At 36.3% G+C, this 25,000-nt stretch overlaps 1 protein-coding gene across 1 annotated transcript in view; it reads left to right on the forward strand.

The window, feature by feature from the left end:
- LOC136846587 (uncharacterized) overlaps positions 1-12,008 on the forward strand; it is a 110,876-nt gene extending 98,868 nt beyond the window's left edge. The window contains exon 2 of the mRNA XM_067117452.1: positions 3,447-12,008. Coding sequence (XP_066973553.1) covers positions 3,461-8,605 — 5,145 coding nt within the window. The 5' untranslated portion in view covers positions 3,447-3,460 and the 3' untranslated portion in view covers positions 8,606-12,008. The remainder of the gene's footprint in view (positions 1-3,446) is intronic.
- Positions 12,009-25,000: the final 12,992 nt, after the last annotated feature.

Raw genomic sequence — 25,000 nt, forward strand, 5'->3', positions numbered from 1 at the left:
CATCTCAAAGTGAGCAGGTAGTTACTTTATTTTGCAACACATGACACAGTTTATACTCCTTATTCTTACTTTCATTTGCGTAGCTTCTTAGAAGAGGCCTTATTCGAATTGTATGTAAACGACTTGCTTTGTTTTCGACAATGTTTCTTTTCTCTTTAACGATAAATGTTATGATGTCTGTCCTAGGATATTGAGTTGCTTGATGGCGGTATTTGTTAGAGATAAATGTGCAACTATCGACGTACTGGTAGTGTTTATTACAGACAATTGAGGCTTAAAACAGATACGACATCTGTTAATCACGTGTGTTTGCAATTCGGTGCCAGAACACCAGGTGGTGCGCGATACAGCTTTCATTATAACAGCAGACGATGCTATGTGGAAATAACAGCATAACGTGTTGAAGGAGGTCAGGTTCTGAAAGCTTTTGCGCTGCAACCCCTTTCATTCCTTTTACTGTACCTCCGTTTTTATTCTCCTTCTTCCATCTTATTTTCCACCCTCTCCTAGCAGTTGTTTCGTTGTGCAACTGCGAGGCTTTCCTTCTGTGACACCTTTAAAACCTTTACTCTGTTTTCCTTTCAACGCTGAGTGACCTCGTAGGTACCAGCGGTTGGCCTTTGGCCTAAATCTTATATCCCAATTCCGGTTCCAATTGAATTTCCGAATGCTAGAACCTAAGTTCCGATACCTATAGAATTCCTGATTCTAGCATTTAATTTCTAATTCCTATCATTTTTAGCGCAGATAGCTGGGAGATTGTCCGGATGGATGAATAAAAACAATCCTTGTTTCCTATGCACTTAATCTAACACACACACACTCTCTCTCTCTCTCTCTCTCTCTCTCACGCACAAACACACGCAAATAAAGAATTAAGATTTCCTTTTTTTGTGACGGTAAATTTTAACTTTAAGTATATATTTTTTGAAACATCCTTGTGCTAATAAAAAAAATCTATTACACTGAGTCATGGGGAATTTCACTAGCTCTTTCCAAAGTCATGCATTTATACACGTGTTTACCGACAGAAAATTGACAGGTTCTTATGAACGTATATATATAACGCCATATTTCGCCATCCTTGCTCTTGATGACTTAAATCTCTCGTTAAAAGATCTCTTCAGGAAAACTTAATATGCGTGTGTGTTAACGACAAGACGAGTAAGGTGTTGATGATAACAACCCCTGTATCCCCGCCCCTCCCTCTCGAAAAAAAAAAAAAAAAAAAAAAAAAAAAAAATTGCGTCATCCCAGTTCAGTGAAGCGTTAGCGTGACATCTATCTAACTCCGGGCCATTAGGAGTTCACAGTAACGAGAAACATTTTAAATGAGTGAGAAACACCGGGTCATTATTACGGAAGTAAATTGAGTTGCGTAAGTGCCATTATTAATTCAGTTGACGTTGTTCCAGGCTGCGTGTGCCTTGGTCTTTACAGAGACAACAGACAGACAGACGGACAGACAGACAGACAAGAGACTTCGATTCGGTTTAGGCGTTTAAATGGCATCTTTGTTCTACCACGCGACTGTTTATAGTTTTAACTTAGAATTTTGAATTAATAACTTGAATTTCTGAATTAATAACCGTTTGCGCGCTTTACGTCCGTGTATAGTTTCGAAGACAAGGCCTTGTTATTAATTTAAATAAAAAAACTGAACGTCGAAACTGAAAAAAGATGAAAAACTGAAGCAATATTAACATTCTACTCTTGGCTGTTTTCATTTTATTGCGGGTTTACATTTTACAGGGCAGCGAACTCAATGCATATCACCTGTGTGTGTTGTTAGCCCGGGACTACCTTTTGAGTACTGAGGCGCATGTGTTTAGTGTATGCTTGTTCGTGGGTTGTTCTGAATGCGCATTCGTGTTTGATTTTTTGGCGTGTGCGTGTGTGTGACTATGCTTCTGTATGTGGTTATTGCTTGCAGACTGTGTGTATATGATATTCGGAAAGCGCTTGCTGAATATGCGCGTCCAGACGTGGTTTGTGATTGTGATTTTTCCTGTGTGTTTGTGATCAGTGTAAGTGTTTGTGCGTTACACGTAATAAAACTGAATTCTATTTTTGAAATATATTCATAACCACTAACATTTTATGTCTTTGTTCCTTTCGTTCATGCGTGCCTGGGTTACCGTTTGTCCTTTAGAGTTTTGCCCGTGATCCTTTGGAAGCAGTGCATTAAATGTTTAAGTTTATTTCTGTGTTTTTTTTTTTTTTTTGTCCATTAAGTCTTACATTTTCCTAGTTATTAATATCGGTGTCACTGACCACTGGCGTTGAGACGCCAGTTCACATAAATGATGTCACGTACTCTGTTCTTCCTTTCAGATTTCTGTTCGGGAATATCTGTCTCAGTCTAAACACCTTTACCTCATTCCGTGCCTCTTCTGAAACATTGTAGCTGAATAAATATGGTTAAACTGCGCCTTAATGAGTGAATCCAACGCCAGTCAAACGGCTTCTGAAACCATTTTCCCATATGTAATTAAGTTTATTTCCTGCTGATTAGCAAAAATTCCACACTCCATTCCCATCCATTTTCTTATCTCACAACTTGACACTCACATCAGAGGAGCAAAAACAGTATATCTGTAGAACAGTAGACGAACAAATGTGTACATCATACATATTTATTCATTTATTTATTGCAGTAAGGTAATCAAAGGGTAATTCGTCACACCAGTTGTCTGGAAAAAACAAGCTAACTTTGTCCCGATCGGAGATTGACAGCTGCATGCGGATGGTTCCCCACGTTCAGGAATTCAGTTGAATAATTAATGGAAATTCAACAGGATATTCGAATGAACGCCTGTCTTCTCATTTTGCAGCTGTTGGTGCGTTTCAGCTTTCATTATTTCGCCTCTGTCGGTTTTGTTGAACAATGGATAATGAGCGAATGGTGTCAAGAATCACGGACTGCTTACATAATTTTATTATAGCTTCTATACACGTGTTTACAGACAGATAATTGGCAGCATTTTATGAACGTACATAACGTCATATTTCGACATTCTTGCTTTTGATGACTTAAATCTTTCGTTGGAGATCTCTTTAGGAAAACAAGAATATCCCTCTTAAATTGAGTATCGTTAACTAGAAGAAATCTTTCTGAATGGTCAAACGTACCTAATGCAAGAGAAAAAGTATTTAGCCATTTTGGTCAGGCTTATTAGAGTTTTAGTCTGCATTTGCACGAATGTTAAGAAAGGGTTAATTTTATTATTTATTTGAATAGTTGGGCACCTATTAAAGTTTACCCACAACTTACACGAAACGTTTTATATGAATTTCCTCAAACAGTTGGCCATCTTTTAAAGCTAATCACAGGCACAATTTACACGAGATAGAAATTACGTATAAAAAACTGTCAATCATAATGATAAAGTAAATTGCCAATCATAATGATAAAGTAGTCTAATGTTTTGCTCTTTCTGTTGCAGGTGGTGGCGGTAAAATGGCATCAGCAGCACTGAATGCAGGGCTGCTGGAGGCTTTAGTGGTGTCTCGTGGTGCTACGTCTCAGAACTCTGGGGATTCTAACAATCACCCAGGATCTCCCAACAGCACAGGTGAAGAACCTACTCCAAACCATCACTCCTACCTGCATGCCCACTTCCAGGGCGTGACTTCTCATTTCAGCAGTGAAGTTGATGCGCACGACGTTTCCACCTCTGGAGGAGACGTCACAACAGAAGACGACGAGGGAAGTCTAAACGATCCAATATCCAACTATTACAGATCATTAGGAGAGGAACAGCAGCTTTCAGCGTCAGCTAAGAAGAGGCGTAAGCAGAGTAAACCTGTTCGCCTTCCTACACCTCAAGGAGAACCTGGTGTCACACAGGAAACTGCTGCTAGTAAACAAGAGGAAGCACAGTTTGACTCTGAAATGTCAAATCCATCAGCAGAAGGTGATGACAATATTACTTGCCAACACTGCAACTTAGAGGTCCCTACCGAAGACAGTCTCAGGCGTCACATCATTGAAGAGCACATTGGGCAACTGTTGAATGATGATGTGACTCGTCAGCATCAACAACAGCGTCATCAACAGCACATGAAGCTTGAATTGGAACCAGGTGAACAAAGAATTCGAGAGAGCGAGGGCACTCCTCTCAATCTTTCTAGTCCTAAGTGGGATGATCGCCCATCTTCTAGGCATCATGGAGGATTTAGTCCACCAACTAGTGTACCCATGCCGCCTTCATTTAATGATGTAAAGCTTAGTTTGCCTAATCTTCTACCATTAGGACCTCCTCCATTTTTATTACCTTTTATACATCCAGAACATGAGAGGTATCATGGTATTCCCCATTCACAGCAGACTTCCTCTCCCTCTTCTTCTAGTGGCCAACAAAATCGAATATTTAACCAAGAAGCATATTGTGAACTGTGCCATAAAGAATTCTGTAACAAATATTTCCTGAAAACTCATAAAGCAAATAAACACGGAATATACTCCCCTGAAGTTAGTAGCTCTCCCACAGGTATTCCTTCTGGGCATTCTACTCCTCTTGGTCCCACAGTTCCCCTAACTTCACCACTAGGCCCTAGCATTAGTGCAGGAAATATACCTGGGTCACCATATGCTGGTGCTTTCATAACAGCTAATATGAACACCCTCCCACTTCGTCCTTTATTGCCAACACAACACAGTGCTAACAAAATGATGTCAGCAAACAAAGACTCTAGTGCTAGTAATAAAACAGGGGGTGTTATTAACTTGGAAGCCTACTGTGAATTGTGTCAAAAAGAATTCTGTAATAAATACTTTCTGAAACGTCACAAGGCAAAAATTCATGGCATTAGCATTGATGTAGTTATTAAGCCAAAAAATCATGGTCAGATTCCTCCCAGAGTAGCTCCAGATCGCCCAGAAGGGTGGTGTGATGCTTGCCGCAGAGACATTGGTGGTCGTGTAGCTCTCAATGCCCATAAACTACAAGCACATGGCCCTCATATTGTTGCGCCTCTGCCTTCACCTCACAATACATCTCCTCAAACAGCAAGGAATCCAAGGACTCCTACACCAAAAGAGTCACGCAAAGACTTTCCAGATCACAGGGAATTGCGAGACTATTTCAGCCCCTGGGATGCAATGAAAGACCCTCGTGAAGTAAGCAGAGAATCCTGGGATGGTGAAGTTCCAAGAGATATCAGAGAATCAAAAGATGGTCCTATTCGAAGTCCTTGGGATAGGCCTTTGGGCTCACCTTGGGATGGGGTTCGAGAAATACCAAGAAATGATCCCCACAGGGAATCAGCAAAGGAAAACTCTTCAGATCTAGTGAATAACCAGGACTTCCATAGGAATGAGCCATGGAATAATGAAGATAATCATAGAGGCGACCATCATGACAAGCACAGTGGCAGGGGTAGATTACCTTCAATTGGCAATGTTTCTGATACAAATGAATTTCCACTAGATAAAAACGACATTCAGGCAATAAGAGAACAACATCATCGGGACTGGGAAATGCGACAGAAAGCTTTGGAACATCAAAGAGAAAGGGAACGTCAATTTATTAAACTTGAACAAGATCGCGAATTGCAAGCTCGAGAAAGAGAACACCAGCAAAGAGAAGACCAACAAAGGGAACAAGCACATTTGCAATGGGAAAGAGAGAGAGAAAGGGAATTAATGATGTTGAGAGAACAGCAATTAGAAATGGGAATGCATGAGAGAGAACGTGAAAATCAATCAGATATGAAACACCTGCACCAATTAGAAATTAAGCAAGAGAGCCAAGAGGGTGATAGTGTACAACATAACAGTGACAAACAGAATGAAGAAAAGATAACTCATGAAAAAAATCATTTTGAAACCGACAGAAATTCCACAGAACCAGACTCCTTAGAAGAAGGGCAAGTAACTATAACTAACAAAGAAACCACTAATCTTGAGAAATCACCAGAAAACAGAGGACCAGCTGAAGATCAGGATAAGTTTCTGGAGAGAGATGAAAGAAGTACTGAAGGAGGAGGTAGCAGGCACAAAGATAGCAGAAATGAAGGCTGTGATGTTAGATCTGTAGGGCAAGAAGGAAGTAGCTATGAAAGCCGTGAAGAACCAATGGATGGTCGTGAGATAAACAGGGATCCTAGTAGGGAAGGACACAGAACTCCAGGGAGTAGTAGTGCTGATGATAACTCTAGAGATACAGGAATTATTGCAAGAGTAGGGCAGCCAGCAATGGTTCAAGCCCCACCTGGCACTAAATTTACTCCTGAACAGCTTAGACAGTTAGGTGTTATAAATCCTGATGCCTTCTGTGAACTTTGCTGCAAAGAGTTTTGCAACAAATATTTTCTTCGCACTCATCGTATTAAAAAACATGGTATATACACACCAGAATTTTCAGACAGGTCCAAGGCTCAACATAAAGATAATTCTCATCTTAACTTAGCTCGTCTACTAGAACGTCAAGCTTTTGATTTACGCCCTGCCCTCCCAGATATTGAAGGTGATCTTGAGTGTGAACTTTGTCGTAGACCTTTCCCTAGCCCATATCTTTTACAGATGCACAAGTACTATTTCCATGGTCCTGGACAAGAAGCAGTGCAGCATGAGCAACTTGCTCTTCATCCTCAACCATCTCCACATGAACAACTCCGCCAGTTAGCATTACATGCCCAACAACAAGCAAGACAGCAGCATCATCAACAACAACAGCATAAAGCTAAAGTACAAGAGCACCAAAGACGTCTACAAGAACATCATGATAAATTTCAATATCAGAGAGAAGAAGAAAAAGAACAACTGCAGTTTGATCATGAGAAAAGAATGAGTGAAAGTACCTCAGAAGAAGGAGAGATAGAAAGACCAGAAGAAATACCTCGTCCATCTGTTATTGAATCAGCAGGATCTGGTGAATCTGATGCCAGTGAAGACTTAAGAAAGTTACAGTCCATGATACTACAACTAAATCGTCAAGGAGAGATGAGCCTGAGGTGTCGACTTTGTAACAAAGATGTTGGAAATAAATACTTTTTGAGAGCTCACATGATGACAGAACATGGCATTCTTGGGAATGAAGATGTTTCTGTATCTACTCCAGCAAGTGAAGGAGCGCAAACTCCCAAAACCCCATGTGAACCTAATCCCAAATCATCTTCCCCTACTACACCTTCAGGGGAAAACCAGGCATTTTGTAATCTCTGTAAGAAGGATTTCTTCTCTCGTTATATTCTACAACAGCACATGCTAAGTACTCATGGTGTGTTCACACCTCCTGCTCCTCCTGCATCCTTCATGGAAAGAATACGAGCAGAAGTAGAGAGTCGAGAAGACAGAAAGCCCCAATCTACTTCTCGCTCATATTGTGAAATATGTAATAAGGAACTCTGCAATAAGTACTTTATGAAAACGCACATGTTAAAAATGCACGGAATCAACTTAGAAAATGGAGTGTCTGGTGGGGTAACATGTGATCTATGCAACAAAGAGCTTTGCAGCAAATATTTCTTGCGAGTTCATAAACAAAACACTCATGGCCTAGTAGAAGAAGGTAGGGAGGAAGGAGAGGGAATTGATAGGTCAGAGATAGAATCATGTCCTCTTTGTCCTCGTTTATTTAAGAATCGAAAATGGTTAAAGACTCATTTAACTAGCGATCATGATGATATAGGAAAGGAAAAATGGCGTGAAATAGAAGCCACTATGGTACCTCGAGAGCCTATCCAAAAACGTGGTCCATCCTGCAGTATTTGTGGCCAGTGTTTGCCTGATTTAGTTTCTCTCCAACTTCATGTTATAAAGAACCATGGCACACATGAAAGTATTATGGAATCTGCGCAACGCACAGCAGCAGCATCAGAGGAGGCTAAAGCACATCCTTTACAGTGCTCATTATGTCCATTCACAACTTCTACACCAGCACTTTTGGTTGCTCATGCACATACACATGCTCAAGGTATGCCATCCCTTCCCGGAGTATTAGGACAGACTATCCCATGTCCATTATGCTCACAAGTATTACCAAACTTTGAAGCTTATCAGCACCATTTATTACAGCATCAACTTCAAGGTCTTTTAAAGCCTCTGTTTGAAAAAGAAACATTATCTTCAGAGTCAAACACACAGGGACCATATGAACCTTCAATGAACAAGGATGAGTTTGTAGAAGCGCAGACCAAACCAAGAAGACATAAAAAGAGGTGGCGTTGCTCACAGTGTGGAAGAAAATTCAAGTCAAGAGTATTGTGCCTAACTCATGTGCATGCCACTCACAACCCAAGGGCACGAGGAACATGGTTAGGTCGACCAGCTGTTCAACGCAGGCTATATAAATGCAGAAAATGTGGTGCAGTTGCGAGACGGCTTACAGCACTTAGGCAGCATATAAGAGAGCAACATCGCACAGGACCTAGTGTTCCAACTAGTCATGCTACTCCAACTAAGCCAAAAACTGCTGGACGGTTTGTAATGCAACCTTTTTTGTTAAATAATGAAAGTGGTGAAGATGGTGATGGTGAGGAAGGAAGAAATGAAAAGCATACTCTTTCTGAATGTCAGTTTGTACCATCACTGGTATACCTTCCTGTAGCACGCCGTGTTCAGCATCCTCTAACTGTCTCCTTTAGTCTCACTCCAGCGTGAGCTTCGCGTCTACTGGCGCACCATAACTCAGGGTCTTGCTCTTCTACAAAGTACAATCACGGGCTGGGCTCAACTTGAGTTCTACACAGCTTGAGGTGCTGCCCTGTGGACTGCAGTGCCTCGCTGACTAACACACCATACAGGTGCTACACGTTCGCATCTGTAGGAGAAGCTATTCCTTCTACAGTTCGGATGAGATGATATGAAGTGGTTACTGTCCAGCGTGGCCTGCTGTTCACCCCGTAATTTCCTCTATATCACTGTACCTCAGTACCAATCAAAACCGGGAAACTTCCCATTACCTATTTCAAGAGTAGTATCTTGATTCTGATGGTGGGTGGCCTGGGTTGTGAGGGCACAGGATGGGTGGGGGCGTTGGTTGTGTCCAACACTTTGCTATATCAGGTGGACCCCACTGGTTTTGTAAATAAATGATAAAAGATCTGAATGCATTCATGAATGTGTATTTTCCATTGTATATCTCCCCAACAATTTTTTTTTTTTTACAAAAATACACATGAAAACTTCAGCTTCCTTTGTATCCTTTGCAATCTATCAAATGACAAAGTATTCATCTCATTTTTCTGCTCTTGCAAATTAATTATGCAGAGAACAGAGGGTGTGTTTCAGATTAAAAGTGATTCTGTACCATTTGCACTTACTGCAAGAGAGTAGCTATGGTAAAGAAAGGTCTGAAGCCAAAGTTTTATCGAAAAAAATCAGGGGCTTCTTCCCCTCAAGCTACAAGCACACCCTTCCTTATTAACAAGATAGATCAGTCTCTTATATATCAGCTGATATTTTTAAACAATTAATAAAGCTTGCTAACGGAATATGTGGGTGTCCAGCCAGCTGAAGGGGCCTTCCCCTACCCTGCCCTGTGCCCGACCGTCAGGGATAAACGATAACTCTTCTTTCATATTATTATTACAATTATTATAACTATTATTATTATCTATATGTATATCTTCAACTAAGGTTTAGTATTGTATACAGGTCATTTGGATGTGTGTTAATATTAGTTTAATTATATAACAAATTTAGGATGGACGTTCTTATTTATGGAGTACTTATTTGAGTCTAGATGATGATGCTGATAATGATAATGATGATCATGATGATGGTGGTGATGGTTGTCTTTGCAAGTCTGACCGTTCGCAGGGTGGCTTTGCTGATACTTAGTTAAGAGGACTCCATTTGTGTGGTTTTTAAAGGTTTGTGAGTGTACTGTCCACCTGGTGTAGAAACTGACTTCGCAAAGACAACCAGAAACGTGTATTGTACAGTGTAGTGTAGCTCGTAGCCTTTAGTAGCATAGATAAAGGTCCTCGTTGTTTCAAACTGTGTTGATTCTGGCGAGGCTATTGCTGACGCCTCTCTGACAGTTTGCGTTCATTCCAGAGGCCAATGTGGACGTGCAGTATTGTGTACGGGGGAGAAAAAGGCGCGCAAAGTTGATTCATTGTCAGTGAACGAGTGCCATTGTGATTGTAGAGAACATCCAGGAAGTTCATTAGAATTTTCTGGATTCATTGTCAGTGAACAAGTGCCAATGTGATTGTGGATAATATCCAGCAGGTTTACTAGAAAGTTTTGGACACTTCAGGAGTGACAAAACAGGAAGCGAGATTTTCCAACATCACAGATTTCTGGCAATTTGTTTCCAATTACGACAAAACATTAATCTATTCAGTGTGTTATTCTGAGTAACTACAGTTATAAAGACTGTGTACGGTGCCATATCCTTATATTGAGTGGCTGTACACCCCTGTTGTCCCTCACAGCAGCAGAAAAATAGTTTCAGCAATATCATATAAAATTGTTCATTACTTCAGTCATTGAATTAAATAGTTAACATATTTGCACGGTTTTTATTTTCTTTATTTACTTGCTTATTTATTTCTTTTAGCAGCCTTGTAAGCACATCACCTCCACTCGATTTTTTTTACGGGCAAGAGCTCGTGCCAGCACTTGGCTGGCTTAATCTAACAATAACTCAGTTTCGTAAAATCATACGAATATCCAATGGTACTCGCTCGCAACACAACGCCGTTCATAAGCAATGAAAAAAAGAGACATAAAAAAAAGACATAAATGGTTAGTTCTAGTTCCAGATATTCTGGAATGTATGTCGTACCGCGACGCCCTTTTTCCCCTCGAAGAAAAATCTGTGTTAATCCATGTCAACTGTCTGCGTGAAAAGAGATACCAACGAGGCCATAATGTTCAGTATACCAATTCATGGGTGAATCCATAAGTACCCAATCTCTGTGTATATACGGTGTTACTGTATACCATACTGTTACCTATGCTGTGTATATCGACAGGCTCTGCTGAAACTCTTCTGAAGTGGCTTCTTTTTTTTCTGACTCCAGAGCAATGTCCTTCGTTTCGATTTTTCCTCTAGCTACTGCGGTCCATAGAGCGATCCGTCATGATGAATATGAGAGATGCTTTATTGCCCAACCGAACAATGTTAGTTTTCCTCCTGCAATGTAAATGCAATGGCGCTTTGTACAGTCAATGTGATTATTTTTTTTTTCTTTTTTGCTCAAATCTGTGAGTGGATTATATGAAATGCAACTAATATATTCTGGTCATTCCAAGTCAAAATTGTTAGTATCCTCAGTAGGCTGTTTCCAAGGTCAGTGAATATGTAAGATTTGTGTTGATAGGTCAGTTCCAACCTGAGTTACGTCCCGGCGACGGTGATTGGTCAGAACTAACAAGTGTGGGACGGGCCGCCCCATTGGCCCCCGTCGCCCTCGAAGAGAAACTTATTTTGTGAATGACAAATTCGAATCCTGTCGAGGTTACGTCCTCAGGTTGAAACAATTGTTTACAAATTTTGTTATGTATATTACAATTATTTTTTAATACTAACTCGGGTTCTGGATACTCTCTTCTGTTTTAACCTCTTTGTATTTATTATTATTATTTTTTTTAGTCTACCTAAATTCATTTTTTATATGGAGTTAGGAATTAGATGAACAATTATCAAGGACCTGTCATTGTTTCCATTCTTGGAAACTGACGGTCATAAACTTGTATCTTTAGAAGTGTGCCATAGATATTTCATCGACCTGCCATGCTCGTTATTATCTTTATTTTTTATTAATCATTTCAGTTGTTTATTTTCTAGTCATACTAGCAAAGCAGAAATCATTTACGTAGGTGTCAACCTAATGAGAAAAAAATAGCATTACCAATTTGTACCAAATCTCCCATTTACATATATTTTTTTTTGTCTTTTCGTTTACATTTTGTTCTTCCTTAAGATGACTGGAGAGTGTCAGGACGTTTTAGAAAAAAAACTGATTAAATTAATAATTGTCTAGTCAAAGTCGATCACGTTGAATATTGTCACGTTAAACAATGAACGAAAAAAAATTGTTTGACAAATCTTCTGTGTTTTCTTTCTCCTTTGATGTTGTGATGATTTTTTTTTTTTTGCGTCTCTGTAAGAAGATGCAAAAGGGAAATCGAGTATTCTGATAACGAATGATGATATTCTTAAAAAAAAAAAAAAAAATATATATATATATATATATATATATATATATATATATATATATATATATATATATATATATATATATATATGTATATATATATATTGATGTAGCATTGGATTTTATTACAACAGCATATGATTAGAACAACTTTTTTTCTACAACGATAAAACTTGATCATTTATTCTTAATAGACATAACACTCCTCATTCTTACTGAGTATAGATATCCTTGCGGAATAAGGCAAAATACTCTGAAAGTGCTTGCAAGCATTAGAAAAACAGAATGGTCATGGGGTTTCCCACCCAAAGTGAACAAGTAAAAAATGCGCTGAAGTCTCTTCGGCGCAGTCGAGTTTTCTGTACATCGTATAATCAAGGCCACCGAAAATAGATGTATCTTTCAGTGGTCTCGGTATAATGCTGTATGAGCCGCCGCCCATGAAACTTTAACCACGGCCCGGTGGTGGCCTATCCTATATCGCTGCCAGAAGCACGATTATGGCTAACTTTAACCTTAAATAAAATAAAAACTACTGAGGCTAGAGGGCTGCAATTTGGCGTGTTTAATGACTGAAGGGTGGATGATCAACGTACCAATTTGCAGCCCGTTAGCCTCAGTAATTTATAAGATGTGAGGGCGGACAGAAAAAGTGCGGACAGAAAAATGTGAGGGCGGGCAGACAAAGCCGGCACAATAGTTTTCTTTTACAGAAAACTAAAAACTGAGAAAATTGCACAAAAGAATGAGAGTGAAACAAAAAAAAAATTTGTAAACAATAAAAAAACAAAGTGACAAACGAACACAAAAAGAAGCATGAAAGAAAAAGAAACAAACACAAAAACAGCAAATAAATAATAAAAAATGAATAAATAAAACAAAAAGCAAACTGAACACCAAAGTATATTAACAATAGTGTGAAATATGAATATATGAAAGAATACAGAATTGCTTAAGAAATGAACAGGAATTCTGGAAACATTACAAGAAGACAAATATTTTAGCAAATGGTGATGTCCCTTATAAGGAGAAAAAACTATTATGCCTTTCTGTTCAATACAAATTTAATGAAAATGTTGACCTGGATATAACCCGTACATGAGAGGAATATCATAATGACGGTAGTGTTCCCAACAACTGGTACATGCTCTTTCTCTCTCTCTCTCTCTCTCTCTCTCTCTCTCTCTCTCTCTCTCTCTCTCTCTTTCTGTATATATATATATATATATATATATTTGACAGTATCGTTTGCAGTTATGGAAATTTTGCTAAAAATTTTGCTAAAAGTTGAACATAGTTTTTCAAAACCTAAAAAAAACTTAAAGATGTTAATAAGAAAATAGATAGTACTAAAGTTATTTTTAATTTTTCTAACAGAAATTTAACAACAGATGAAAAGGAAGTTCTTTCTCTTGGTCTTGATTTTGTTTTGATCCCCACGAAATTCAACTTCTTTAAGTATTTTTTAAGTTTCGAAAAACTATGTTCAACTTTGAGAGGCTGTGACAGTTATGGCAGTGAAACTCTTACTTCACTTTTTGACAATATATATAGGCTATATACATACGAGTACATATATATATACATTTATATATATAAATATATATATATATATATATATATATATATATATATATATATATATATATATATATATATATATATATATATATATACATACAAACAATACAAACATATATACAGTATATATATATATATATATATATATATATATATATATATATATATATATATATATATATATATATATATATATATGAAAGTCTGGGGTAAAGAAAGTGAGCAAGATTTTTAACACAAAAACAAAAGCAAAAAAAAAGGGGGTACCTCACCTTGTTTGGAACCCCAAGGAAGAAAAAAAAAAAAACAAAACAAAGAAGTATCCTACGACGGAGAAGGAATGGTTGTTGGAGCCTATTATTAGTTCCTGATATCTACTGTGGATTAAGGAAGCAAGATTCTGTTCAGTCCATTGCTAATGAAGCTTCCTGAGAGCTGAATGGAGCGGCTGGAGCTCTGGAAGTTTTGTGTACACAATGAATCTGACAGTGGTAGAGTAGAACAGAACATAGAATTTAGGCCAAAGGCCAAGCGCTCAGACCTATGAGGTCATTCAGCGCTGAAACGTAAAATTGACAGTAGAAAGGTTTCAAAGGTGTAATAGGAGGAAAGCCTCTCAGCTGAACTATGAGGTACTTGTTAGGAGAGGGTGGAAAGTAAGATGGAAGAAAGAATACGAATGGAGGTAGAGTAAAAGGAATGAAAGGGGTTGCAGCTAGGGGCCGAAGGGACGCTGCAAATAATCTTAAGCAGTGCCTACAGTGCAACACGTGAGGTACATTGACGACGCTAGCCCCCGTCCCTAGGGGGGTGACTGGCGTCTTATTTTTCACTTCCGTACAGTGCCCTAGTTAAATTATTTACTCATCATTTAGTGAAAAAATAGGAAAATAATAAATGAATGTAATTAAGGACCTACAGAAAGAAAATTACGAGGCATCAGTTATGAATTAAATGTGTCAGCTGTACTCTGTTCTCTGCTCTTGCCTCGTTCTCAGAAATCAGAAATTTCCTAAATTCAAAGACACTGACTAAAGCCTAAATTAACGACTTTATTGGAAATTACCACTGAACTGAGAGAGAGAGAGAGAGAGAGAGAGAGAGAGAGAGAGAGAGAGAGAGAGAGAGAGAGAGAAACCCTAATCTTCCAACGTATTTCCTTTCATCTACAATAGCATGAAAACTTTAACCTTTTCCATAGATTGAACATTTGTATTATTTTACACACCTGTTGTATACAAACACCTGTTGTTATATAACACGTACGAGAACACACATGCGTTTTGAATTTGTAAACTGCTATTCAGATCTCTCTCTCTCTCTCTCTCTCTCTCTCTCTCTCTTCACCTGTGACTCACTCACCTGTATTGATAAATAGGAAACAAAAGCGTTCAAAAATTAGATTTTATTTTTTGCGCTTGTGTCTTTCGTTCTTGTACGTGGCTTGAGTATTGATGGCATTTTGTGAAATTGCTTCGTTTCCATGAAAAAGTGGGTTTACTTTGGCTGTAACTACGACCCTTGCTCATCTGATAAACCTACAATCCACACTGAATAATATCTGTCTGTCTGTCTCCACATACACACACATATATGAGTATGTACAGTATGTATATACGTATATACATATATATATATATATATATATATATATATATGATATATATATATATATATATATATATATATATATATATAGAGAGAGAGAGAGAGAGAGAGAGAGAGAGAGAGAGAGAGAGAGAGAGAGAGAGAGAGAGAGTTAAGTATACCTTAGTTTAACCAGACCACTGAGCTGATTAACAGCTCTCCTAGGGCTCGCCCGAAGGATTAGACTTATTTTACGTGGCTAAGAACCAACTGGTTACATAGCAACGGGACCCTACAGCTTATTGTGGAATCCTGAACCACATTATACCGAGAAATGAATTTCTATCACCAGAAATAAATTCCTCTAATTCTTCATTGGCAGGCCGGAGATTCGAACTCGGGCCCTGCAGAGTGCTAGCCGAGAACGGTACCGACCAGTCCAACGAGGAACTTGAGAGAGAGAGAGAGAGAGAGAGAGAGAGAGAGAGAGAGATGAATTTTTTCCCGGAAAGGTGATGTAGGGGACCATAAGAATTACGAAGGCATAACCAATTCAGTATATAAGGAAAGGCGTTTGGTAGGAATAAGGCCGAGAAAGTACGACAGATGACAGAAGGGCTGAAAGGTTTGAAAGGCTGATAGGAGAACAACGAGTTTCCCCATTCCTTTTATCTTTTAAGATCCCTGAGACACTTTCACCAAAAATTCAGCTCAGTTTATTGACGTTCATTTCAAAATTCAATTCTCCAGCTGTACGGAATTTTACTATAGATGCCCTTAAACCTTGTAACAGTCCCGTGAAAATACTTTAGCAAACATTAAAAAACCATTTACTGGCATTCTTCTCAAAATTTAGTTCCCCGTGTGAACGGAACTTAACTAAAGCCCTTGAACACTATACATTTCTGTGAAAATGCAAAAATCAGACGTGATCATACGAAATATTCTACCGTTGCACAAAGGTATACATTTTGCTGAAATTCCCAAAGGTATGATTCTAAGGCTCTGCGCGATCTATGTTCACTGGGAACCTCATTTCTGGATTCTAAATGGTCTTTCCAAATCTTTGCCTTTGCTTGTAATAGGTATGTTCATAATATCTTCCTGCCTAGATAGTTTCAGACTTCGCTTCTTCATTATATTTTATATTCCAATCTCCTCTTATCAGTGTGCAGACATTTTGCAAACCTCACTTTTCCATCTTAGATATTTTCCAGCCTTCGGTTCCCCATCTGTATTATTATTATTATTATTATTATTATTATTATTATTATTATTATTCAGCAGATGAACCCTATTCATATGAAACAAACCCACCGCAGGGGCCACTTACTTGAAATTCAAACTTCCAAAAAATATGGTGTTCATTTGAAAGAAGTAACAAAAGGTAACAGGAAATACAGAAATAATACATCAGTCATTAGAAAAGAAAAAATCAGTTAGCAAATTAATAAAATAAATAAAAATCTACGTCAATTATAAAAATACAAAGATATTTATTTTAGGGTAGTCATGCATTGTATCTTCCCTTGAACTTTTTAGAGGTTCGAATTGCGAAACAGCCTCAGGGAGACTTTAGATATTTTCCAAGCTCCGCTTCTACATCCGCAGATATTTTCCGGCCTTTCCTTCTGCACTCGAATAAATATTCCAACGCAACCACTTGGGCACAGCCTGCTCTACCCACACCGGCAGGAGGGAACTTACTTGCCTCCCCCCATTAGCGATATAGTTAACACCCGCCGACGTTATCTGAGGCCCCGGTAACACGATATAGGCCGAGATAGCAGCCAGGAACTGTCGACGATTATTTCAAGGGCATTGTCCTCCTCCCATGTCTTTTGAAGGGAGGGGGGAGAGGTAGGAGGAGGGAGGGGTTCGGGAGGAAGGGCACACCGCTTTTGAAGAGCCCCTTGTCAAGCCAGGTGGGGGAAAAAAAGAAAAAAAGGAGAACGGGTGAGAGAAAGGAAGAATAAAGATAGAATGGTAGGGGATAGAGAATGTGAATAAAGAACGGGTATGAGGAGAAGGATGAATAGGTAGAGGGGAAAGTAGAATGAGGTGGAGTAAATGGTGATGGAGTACATAACATGAAGAATAGAAGTTTTTTTTTTTTTGAAGATGTACTGCTGAAAATGCTGAAAGGTACGATGAAAATGAACCTCTGACATGTATCTATATGTGCAATTGAAACGCGTGCATCATTTATATATATATGCATAAATATATATACATACATACATACATACATACATATATATATACATACATACATATATACATACATATATATATTACATATACAGTATGTATATATGTGAGTATATATTGTGTATATATATAAATGTACATAATATATATATATATATATATATATATATATATATATATATACACATACATATATATTTATATATGTACATACACACACACACACATATATATATATACATATATATAGTGAGAGAGAGAGAGAGAGAGAGAGAGAGAGAGAGAGAGAGAGAGAGAGAGAGAGAGAGAGAGAGAGAGAGAAATGTATAGCTCTTGTAAATTATTATACATAAAAACGTCATAAATCATATGTCTGCTGATGAGAGAGAGAAATATACACACAAAAACACTCAAGTCCAAACAGGGATTCATGTCGTAAAAGAGCAAATTATATATATAGAAATTTACAATCTATCCTTGAACGAAAAAACGAACTTAGAAAAGTTATCGAACTGAAGTTCACCTCATCAACAAATCCTTGTCAGTACAAAGATAAGAAACCAATTGAGAGGCGAAAAAATACGAGGAACACAAAGTGGAAATGTGGTAAGATTTGAAAAATTGTCTCAAATGTTAAGCTGAGAAATGTTGGTATATAAATACGTTACTTATGGTTTTTTCTTTTGTATCATATTAATTTAATTACTTTATTATTCCAACTTTGGTAGGCGAAAAAATATGAAAAACACAAAGTGGGAATATGATAAGATTTGAAAAATTGTCCAAAATGTTAAATTGAGAAATGTCAGTATATAAATACGGTAATTATCTTCTTTTTAATCATATTAATTTTGTTACTTTATTATTCCAACTTTAGTAAGCGAAAAAATATGAAAAACACAAAGTGAAAATGTAAGATTTGAAAAATTGTCCAAACTGTTAAATTGAGAAATGTCAGTATCTAAATACGTTACTTATCGTTTTTCTGTATGACATTAATTTTATTACTTTATTATTCCAACATTGGTGGGCGAAAAAATATGAATAGCACGAAGTGGAAATACGATAAGATCTGAAAAAAGTCTACAATGTTAAATTGAGAAATGTCAGTATATAATACGTTACTTCTCGTTTCTTTGACATTCTATTAACTTTATTTCGTTTTTTATCAAAACTTTAGTGGTTTCTTACAGAGACAAAGAAATTCCTAATTTAGAATAGTGTCTCTGTTAACTTAATAAAATGAAAGAAGGAAAGACAAGAGACTTAAGTTCAGGAAACATATAAGAGTCGTCACACGTGACGGTAAAATGAAGCTGCTGAATGACGTATATAATTATTTACCTCAAAGAAAGAATTCTGATTAATTTATTTTGTTCCTTTTGTTAAAAAAAATACCTAGGAGAAATTAAACAAGTTTGAATGAGTAGAAAGGGTGGAAAAGAGAATTAACCATGTGAGGGCTTCATATACATCAAAAAGATAGACTAGCTAGCGAGAGAGAGAGAGAGAGAGAGAGAGAGAGAGAGAGAGAGAGAGAGAGAGAGAGAGAGAGAGAGACTATTTGATATATATATATATATATATATATATATATATATATATATATATATATATATATATATATATATATATATATATATATAGAGAGAGAGAGAGAGAGAGAGAGAGAGAGAGAGAGAGAGACTAGCTAGTTGATATATATATATATATATATATATATATATATATATATATATATATTATATATATATATATATATATATATATATATATATATATATATATATATATATATATATATATATATATATATATATATAGAGAGAGAGAGAGAGAGAGAGAGAGAGAGAGAGAGAGAGAGAGAGAGAGAGTCCATATGCCTCAAAAACAACACCCCACGCCCAGAGTTACCAATTTTTCATTTTTTGATTTCTGAGCCTCTCTAGTTGCCGCAAAAAAAAAAATAAAAATAAATAAATTAAAACTTTTAGTTTTGACTTAATTTTAACGCACCAGAATCTCTGACGTTCCTTTCCAAAACTGTACGAGTCGAGAGAACAAAAAACAAAAACGATTAAGAGAAGACAAACGCTTCGATACACCGTATCACGTCTCCGCTTTGCGGCCTGTTAAACAATCAACGGCACGCGAGACGGCAACACCGCCACGGCCGATTCACATCAGCCAAGGATTTTTCAAAATTGTGGAAAAGAATTAAAACTCGGGGAGACGTTATTGTAGCAGGCACGTGTGCCGATGTCGGAGGGGGAAATTTTCTTTTTGGGGCCATATTTCCGTATAAACCTCCCTTCCTCCTCACCACACATGAAAAAAACTCTCTTTTTCACCACAAAAATATTTCACACTTTTCTCCTCTCGCTCTCCCCTACATAAAAATCTCTCTCTCTCTCAATAGTTGGAAATGATGTGTGAGTAGAGGCGTGTCCATATACTGTATATTATATTCACGGCTCATTTATTATTAATATGCGCAGTTTGATGAACGGTCCTAGACTGAAGCGAGTTGTGAAATCCTTTTGCTAGTAAAAACTGTAAAAAACTGAAATGTAACAGATGTTTCATAAGTTATTCTTTACCGGATATTTTTCATTCAATCAGCACAGCTTTTGTTGAATAGTTGTGTCCAATTCTTACGTTGAATAATATGATGGGAAAATATTTCCTTGGTATTATGTATCCTGTAGAATAGAATTTACCATTACTTCACACTACAGAAAGTTGAAACTAATAGTGCTTGAATTTGCATTTTCTACAGAACAGTATTATTATTTTATATATCACTAGATAGTAGGGGCCAACAGTTGTTGTATGTTATATTTGTGACCAGTTTTAGTAGCCATAATCAATCAATTTTATGTAGTATTTTTCTATTACTCCATTAGACTGGAAGACGATAAAAGATAGTTACTTATTATAGCATTTTCCAATAATTTCACTTGACAGAAAATGGTAAATTTTGGCAAGAGTAGCTGACCAGGGTTTGAAGGGTATGTCTGGATGAGAGAAAGGTTCCGAAGAAATGGTATATAATTAACGATAATAGAGGAGACTGTTCAATTTAGGGGGGCATAACATTACTTCTGACGGGTACTTCCATAGTACAGCAGTTACTTCAACAATTCCTTTGGAATTTCTACCGTTATCTGCGAGTCTTGTCAGGTAAGAGACAAGATTTCGGCACCCACAAGCATCCAAGTAATGCCTTTCCCTTCCAGATAATATGTCAATCTAAAGTCTTGCGTCTAGGGTGAGGATTTCGAGCAAATCTCTAGAGCAATGAATGGGTAGCAATATGGGGTATAAGTTGAAGCATGGGAAAAAAACGGAGAAAAAATTGATTAATAAACAACAGATGACACCTTCGTCTGAAGAAGCATGTTTCCGCAGCATCATAAAACCAAGGCTTTCCCCCTTCGTTTTTCTTTCAATCAATTGTAATAAAGAAAATCCTGTCTTCACCGAGAGTTATTTTCACTGGATGTTATTATTATTATTATTATTATTGAAAGACTATCGTAAAAAATCGACAACATAAACCAGATAATAAAAACAACAAATGATAAAACGTAAAACACTAAACCCAAAAGCCAACTGTTTTGAAAACAGCTTGTTCTTGTCGCACCTGTAAACCCGGCATTTAATAACACGTCCCGTAGGAATTAAAAATGATCTAAAAATTAACAACTGATTGTATGAATGGAGCGAAGCCCAAGTATCGTGCCTGTCAGTAAAAGATATATATATATATATATATATATATATATATATATATATATATATATATATATATATAAATATATATATATATATATATATATATATATATATATATATATATATATATAGACCTAAAATTAACAGCTGATTGTGAATGCAGCGAAGCTCACGTATCGAGTCTGTCAGTAAAATATATATATATATATATATATATATATATATATATATATATATATATATATATATATATATATACACGAGTATATATATATATATAAATATATATATATATATATATATATATATATATATATATATACATATATATATAAATATATATATATATATATATATATATATATATATATATATATATATATATATATATATAGGCCTAAAAATTAACATCTGATTGCATGAATAGAAAAGAAGAGCAAGCGTCGCATCGGTTATAAAAAGGCCTGTCCACACTAGGAATCATTGTCTGGAAACAGAGTCTGCAAACTGTTTGCAAACTGTTTGGAAATTGTTTGGAAACAAAGTTTGGAAACAGTTAAGAAACACTTTTTACCGTATATTTGTTTCCCATCCAGAATGGAAAGCATTTAGTGTTTCTGTGTGTATATCTATATATACACATGTATAATGTACGTATATATATATACAGTATATATATATGTATGTATGTATGTATACGTGTATATATGTATGTGTATATATAATTACATATATGCACTTAAACATTCATACTTATACATATGTAAATATGTATATGTACATATACATACACGCCAGAAGCAAGTCAGCATGACACGCTCCTTTTCCTAAAAACTTCCTCACCCATCTCTTTTTCTTTCTCTTTCTCTTATCCCTCCTTGAGTGCACTGAAACTGCCAAGTAAAATACAGAGGCTACTGCACCAGCAGGCATCCTGACGACAACTGAGGTCGGGACAGGAAACATTGTTTGCAAACAGTTTCCAAGCTGTTTGGAAACGGTTTCCAAACTGTTTACAAACAGTTTCCAAGAAACTGTTTCCAAACAGTTTCCAAGAAACTGTTTCCAAACAGTTTACAAACTTTGTTTACAAACAATGTTTCCTAGTGTGGACAGGCCTCAAGTAATGCAGCCGAGGAATTAAAACTAGTTCATTCATACAAGTCTTGAACAGTAATCAGTCAAGATTCGTGGTTTGCCGGCGCTACAGCAGAACGTATTCTGAGAATCTTTCATCTGTATCTCTCATTTCATCTTCACATATGTGAGAAGATACGTTTTATAAATCTTATTATTTTTTTTCTGTTGTTAAAAACAGTCATTTTTTTCAACAATTTTATGAGAGAGTGTTGCTTCGAATTATACTGACTGAGGTTTAAGAAACGTATATTCTTAACACGTGTCGGTTCGACAGTCCATTATATTGACAAAATTGTGTATGTGCGTGTGTGTATATATATACACACATATATATAATACATATATAAATACACATACATATATACTATATACATATATATATATATGCATATATAAATTTATACATATCTATATATACAGTATATGAGTATACATGCACGCGCACACACACACACACACACACGTATATATATATATATATATATATATATATATATATATTTATTTATTTATATTTATATTTACTCAAAATACGCATTGGGAAACCTACCCCACCAAACAAGACCCTGCAGATTACTAAGTGTATTGTCATTTTGCACGTAATAATTGGTTCATTAAAAATGAATGGTTGTTCTTTTTGAGCTCCAATAACTGAAATAAATTTTCTCGGAATTATCCTCGACTGAATGTTGCTATCAAATTGAGTTTGAAATTGGTTCTTCCAACAATGGCTGCCGGAGAGAAAATAAACAACGATTACAAATAATCTTAATCTAACCCTGCACACCTGCAACATAATATGTCCTCATAAACAACCACATCGGTACTCGATTTATTCGCCTGTTTGTGTTTACCTATACACACAAACACACATATATGTATATATGTAATATATATATACACATACATAATAATATATATACACACGTATATTTAAACACGTATACATACATATATACATATATATAATATATATATATATATATAATTATATGTATTATATAAACAGGTATCCATGCGCACTGAATATATACACACACACATACACATTACTATTATATCCTCTCTCAATCTCACTGCATTTCACTGTAAGAAAACGACGCGTGCTTTTGGTAAACAAAGAAGCCTCGATTCTCTCTCTCTCTCTCTCGGCAACGACAAGAACGACTTATGTAAAAAGGTCGCTTCGTTTTTTACGGTGTTGTCGTCGAACAGGGAAGTTAGTAGCGCTTCAAGCCCCAAAAAAATCACGAATCCCAACATATGCAAAGTGTGTGTGTGTACGTATGTGTGTCTGTACGTGTGTATGCATGTATATCTTCTGACGCTTCTGTTTGTAATTTCATTTTTCGGGGCTAGATGTATGCCTCTATTCTACGATTTTAAATATATATATATATATATATATATATATATATATATATATATATATATATATATATATATATATATATATATATATATATATATATATATATATATATATATGTATATATAAATATATATATATATATATATATATATATACATATATATATATTTATATATATATATATATATATATATATATATATATATATATATATATATATATATATATATATATTAAAAACTGCATATTCAAAACACTTTTTGTATCAGATCATAAGCCCCATCACATTTTTTTTTTTTTTTTTTATCCCTATTCTAATCGTTTAAATTCTTTTCGTCTCCGGTAAATGCCTGGAAAGAAACACTTACAGACATTTTAGCACTGAAATATTTTCATTTAAGTGATTACCACAAGTATCATAGAATTTTTTCCCATAGCGTAAGAGAAAACAGCTGATTAAATCTTACAAAAACTGACAAGCACGAAATTATCATAGACATGAATATTAAGAAGGAAATATCGCAGGAATTTATGAAGCTCAAATGGAAGGGAAGACAGAGAAATAGACAGGTTGATGGCGTGGAGGTGTGCCCCATACAGCCCCCCGCCTTCTTTCCCACCTTTACATACGAACTTATCACATAAATATTTCATAACGAGCAACTGACCCACATTATTCTTTGTCTCAACCCACACAGGGGATTAACATTATTTAGTATGCTTGGGAAAACACATAAAGGGATGTTGACTGAGGGTATCTAAATATGGCTGAAAGCGGAGAAACATTTTAAATAAAATGGGAAGCGAGTTGTATCTCCAACACTTCCTATGCAACGCTTCATCATTAACGATCTAGTAGAGTCGAATATAATGGAATGGAAATATAAAATTCAGGCCAAGGGCCAAGCGCTGGGACCTGTGAGGTTATCCTACGCTGAAAAGGAAACTGAGAGTGAGGGTTTGAAAGGTGTAACAGGAGGAAAACCTTGCAGTTATACTATGCAACAATTGTCAGAAGTTGGAAAGTCAGCTGGAGTAAAGAGAATATGAACGGTGCTACAGTAAAAGGAACGAATGGGGTTGCAGCTAGGACCCGAATGGGAGCTGCGAAGAACAATAAGTAATACCTATAGCGCACCGCATGAAGTGCACTGACGACACTACCCCCCAACGGGACCAGGAGAGTCGAGATCACTCTCAAAATTATTATTATTAATATTTGTTTTTTATCAGCTCCAGATCAGGTACCTTATA

This window comes from Macrobrachium rosenbergii, chromosome 15 (assembly GCF_040412425.1).
Source record: "Macrobrachium rosenbergii isolate ZJJX-2024 chromosome 15, ASM4041242v1, whole genome shotgun sequence".
In the NCBI taxonomy this organism is placed as follows: domain Eukaryota; kingdom Metazoa; phylum Arthropoda; class Malacostraca; order Decapoda; family Palaemonidae; genus Macrobrachium; species Macrobrachium rosenbergii.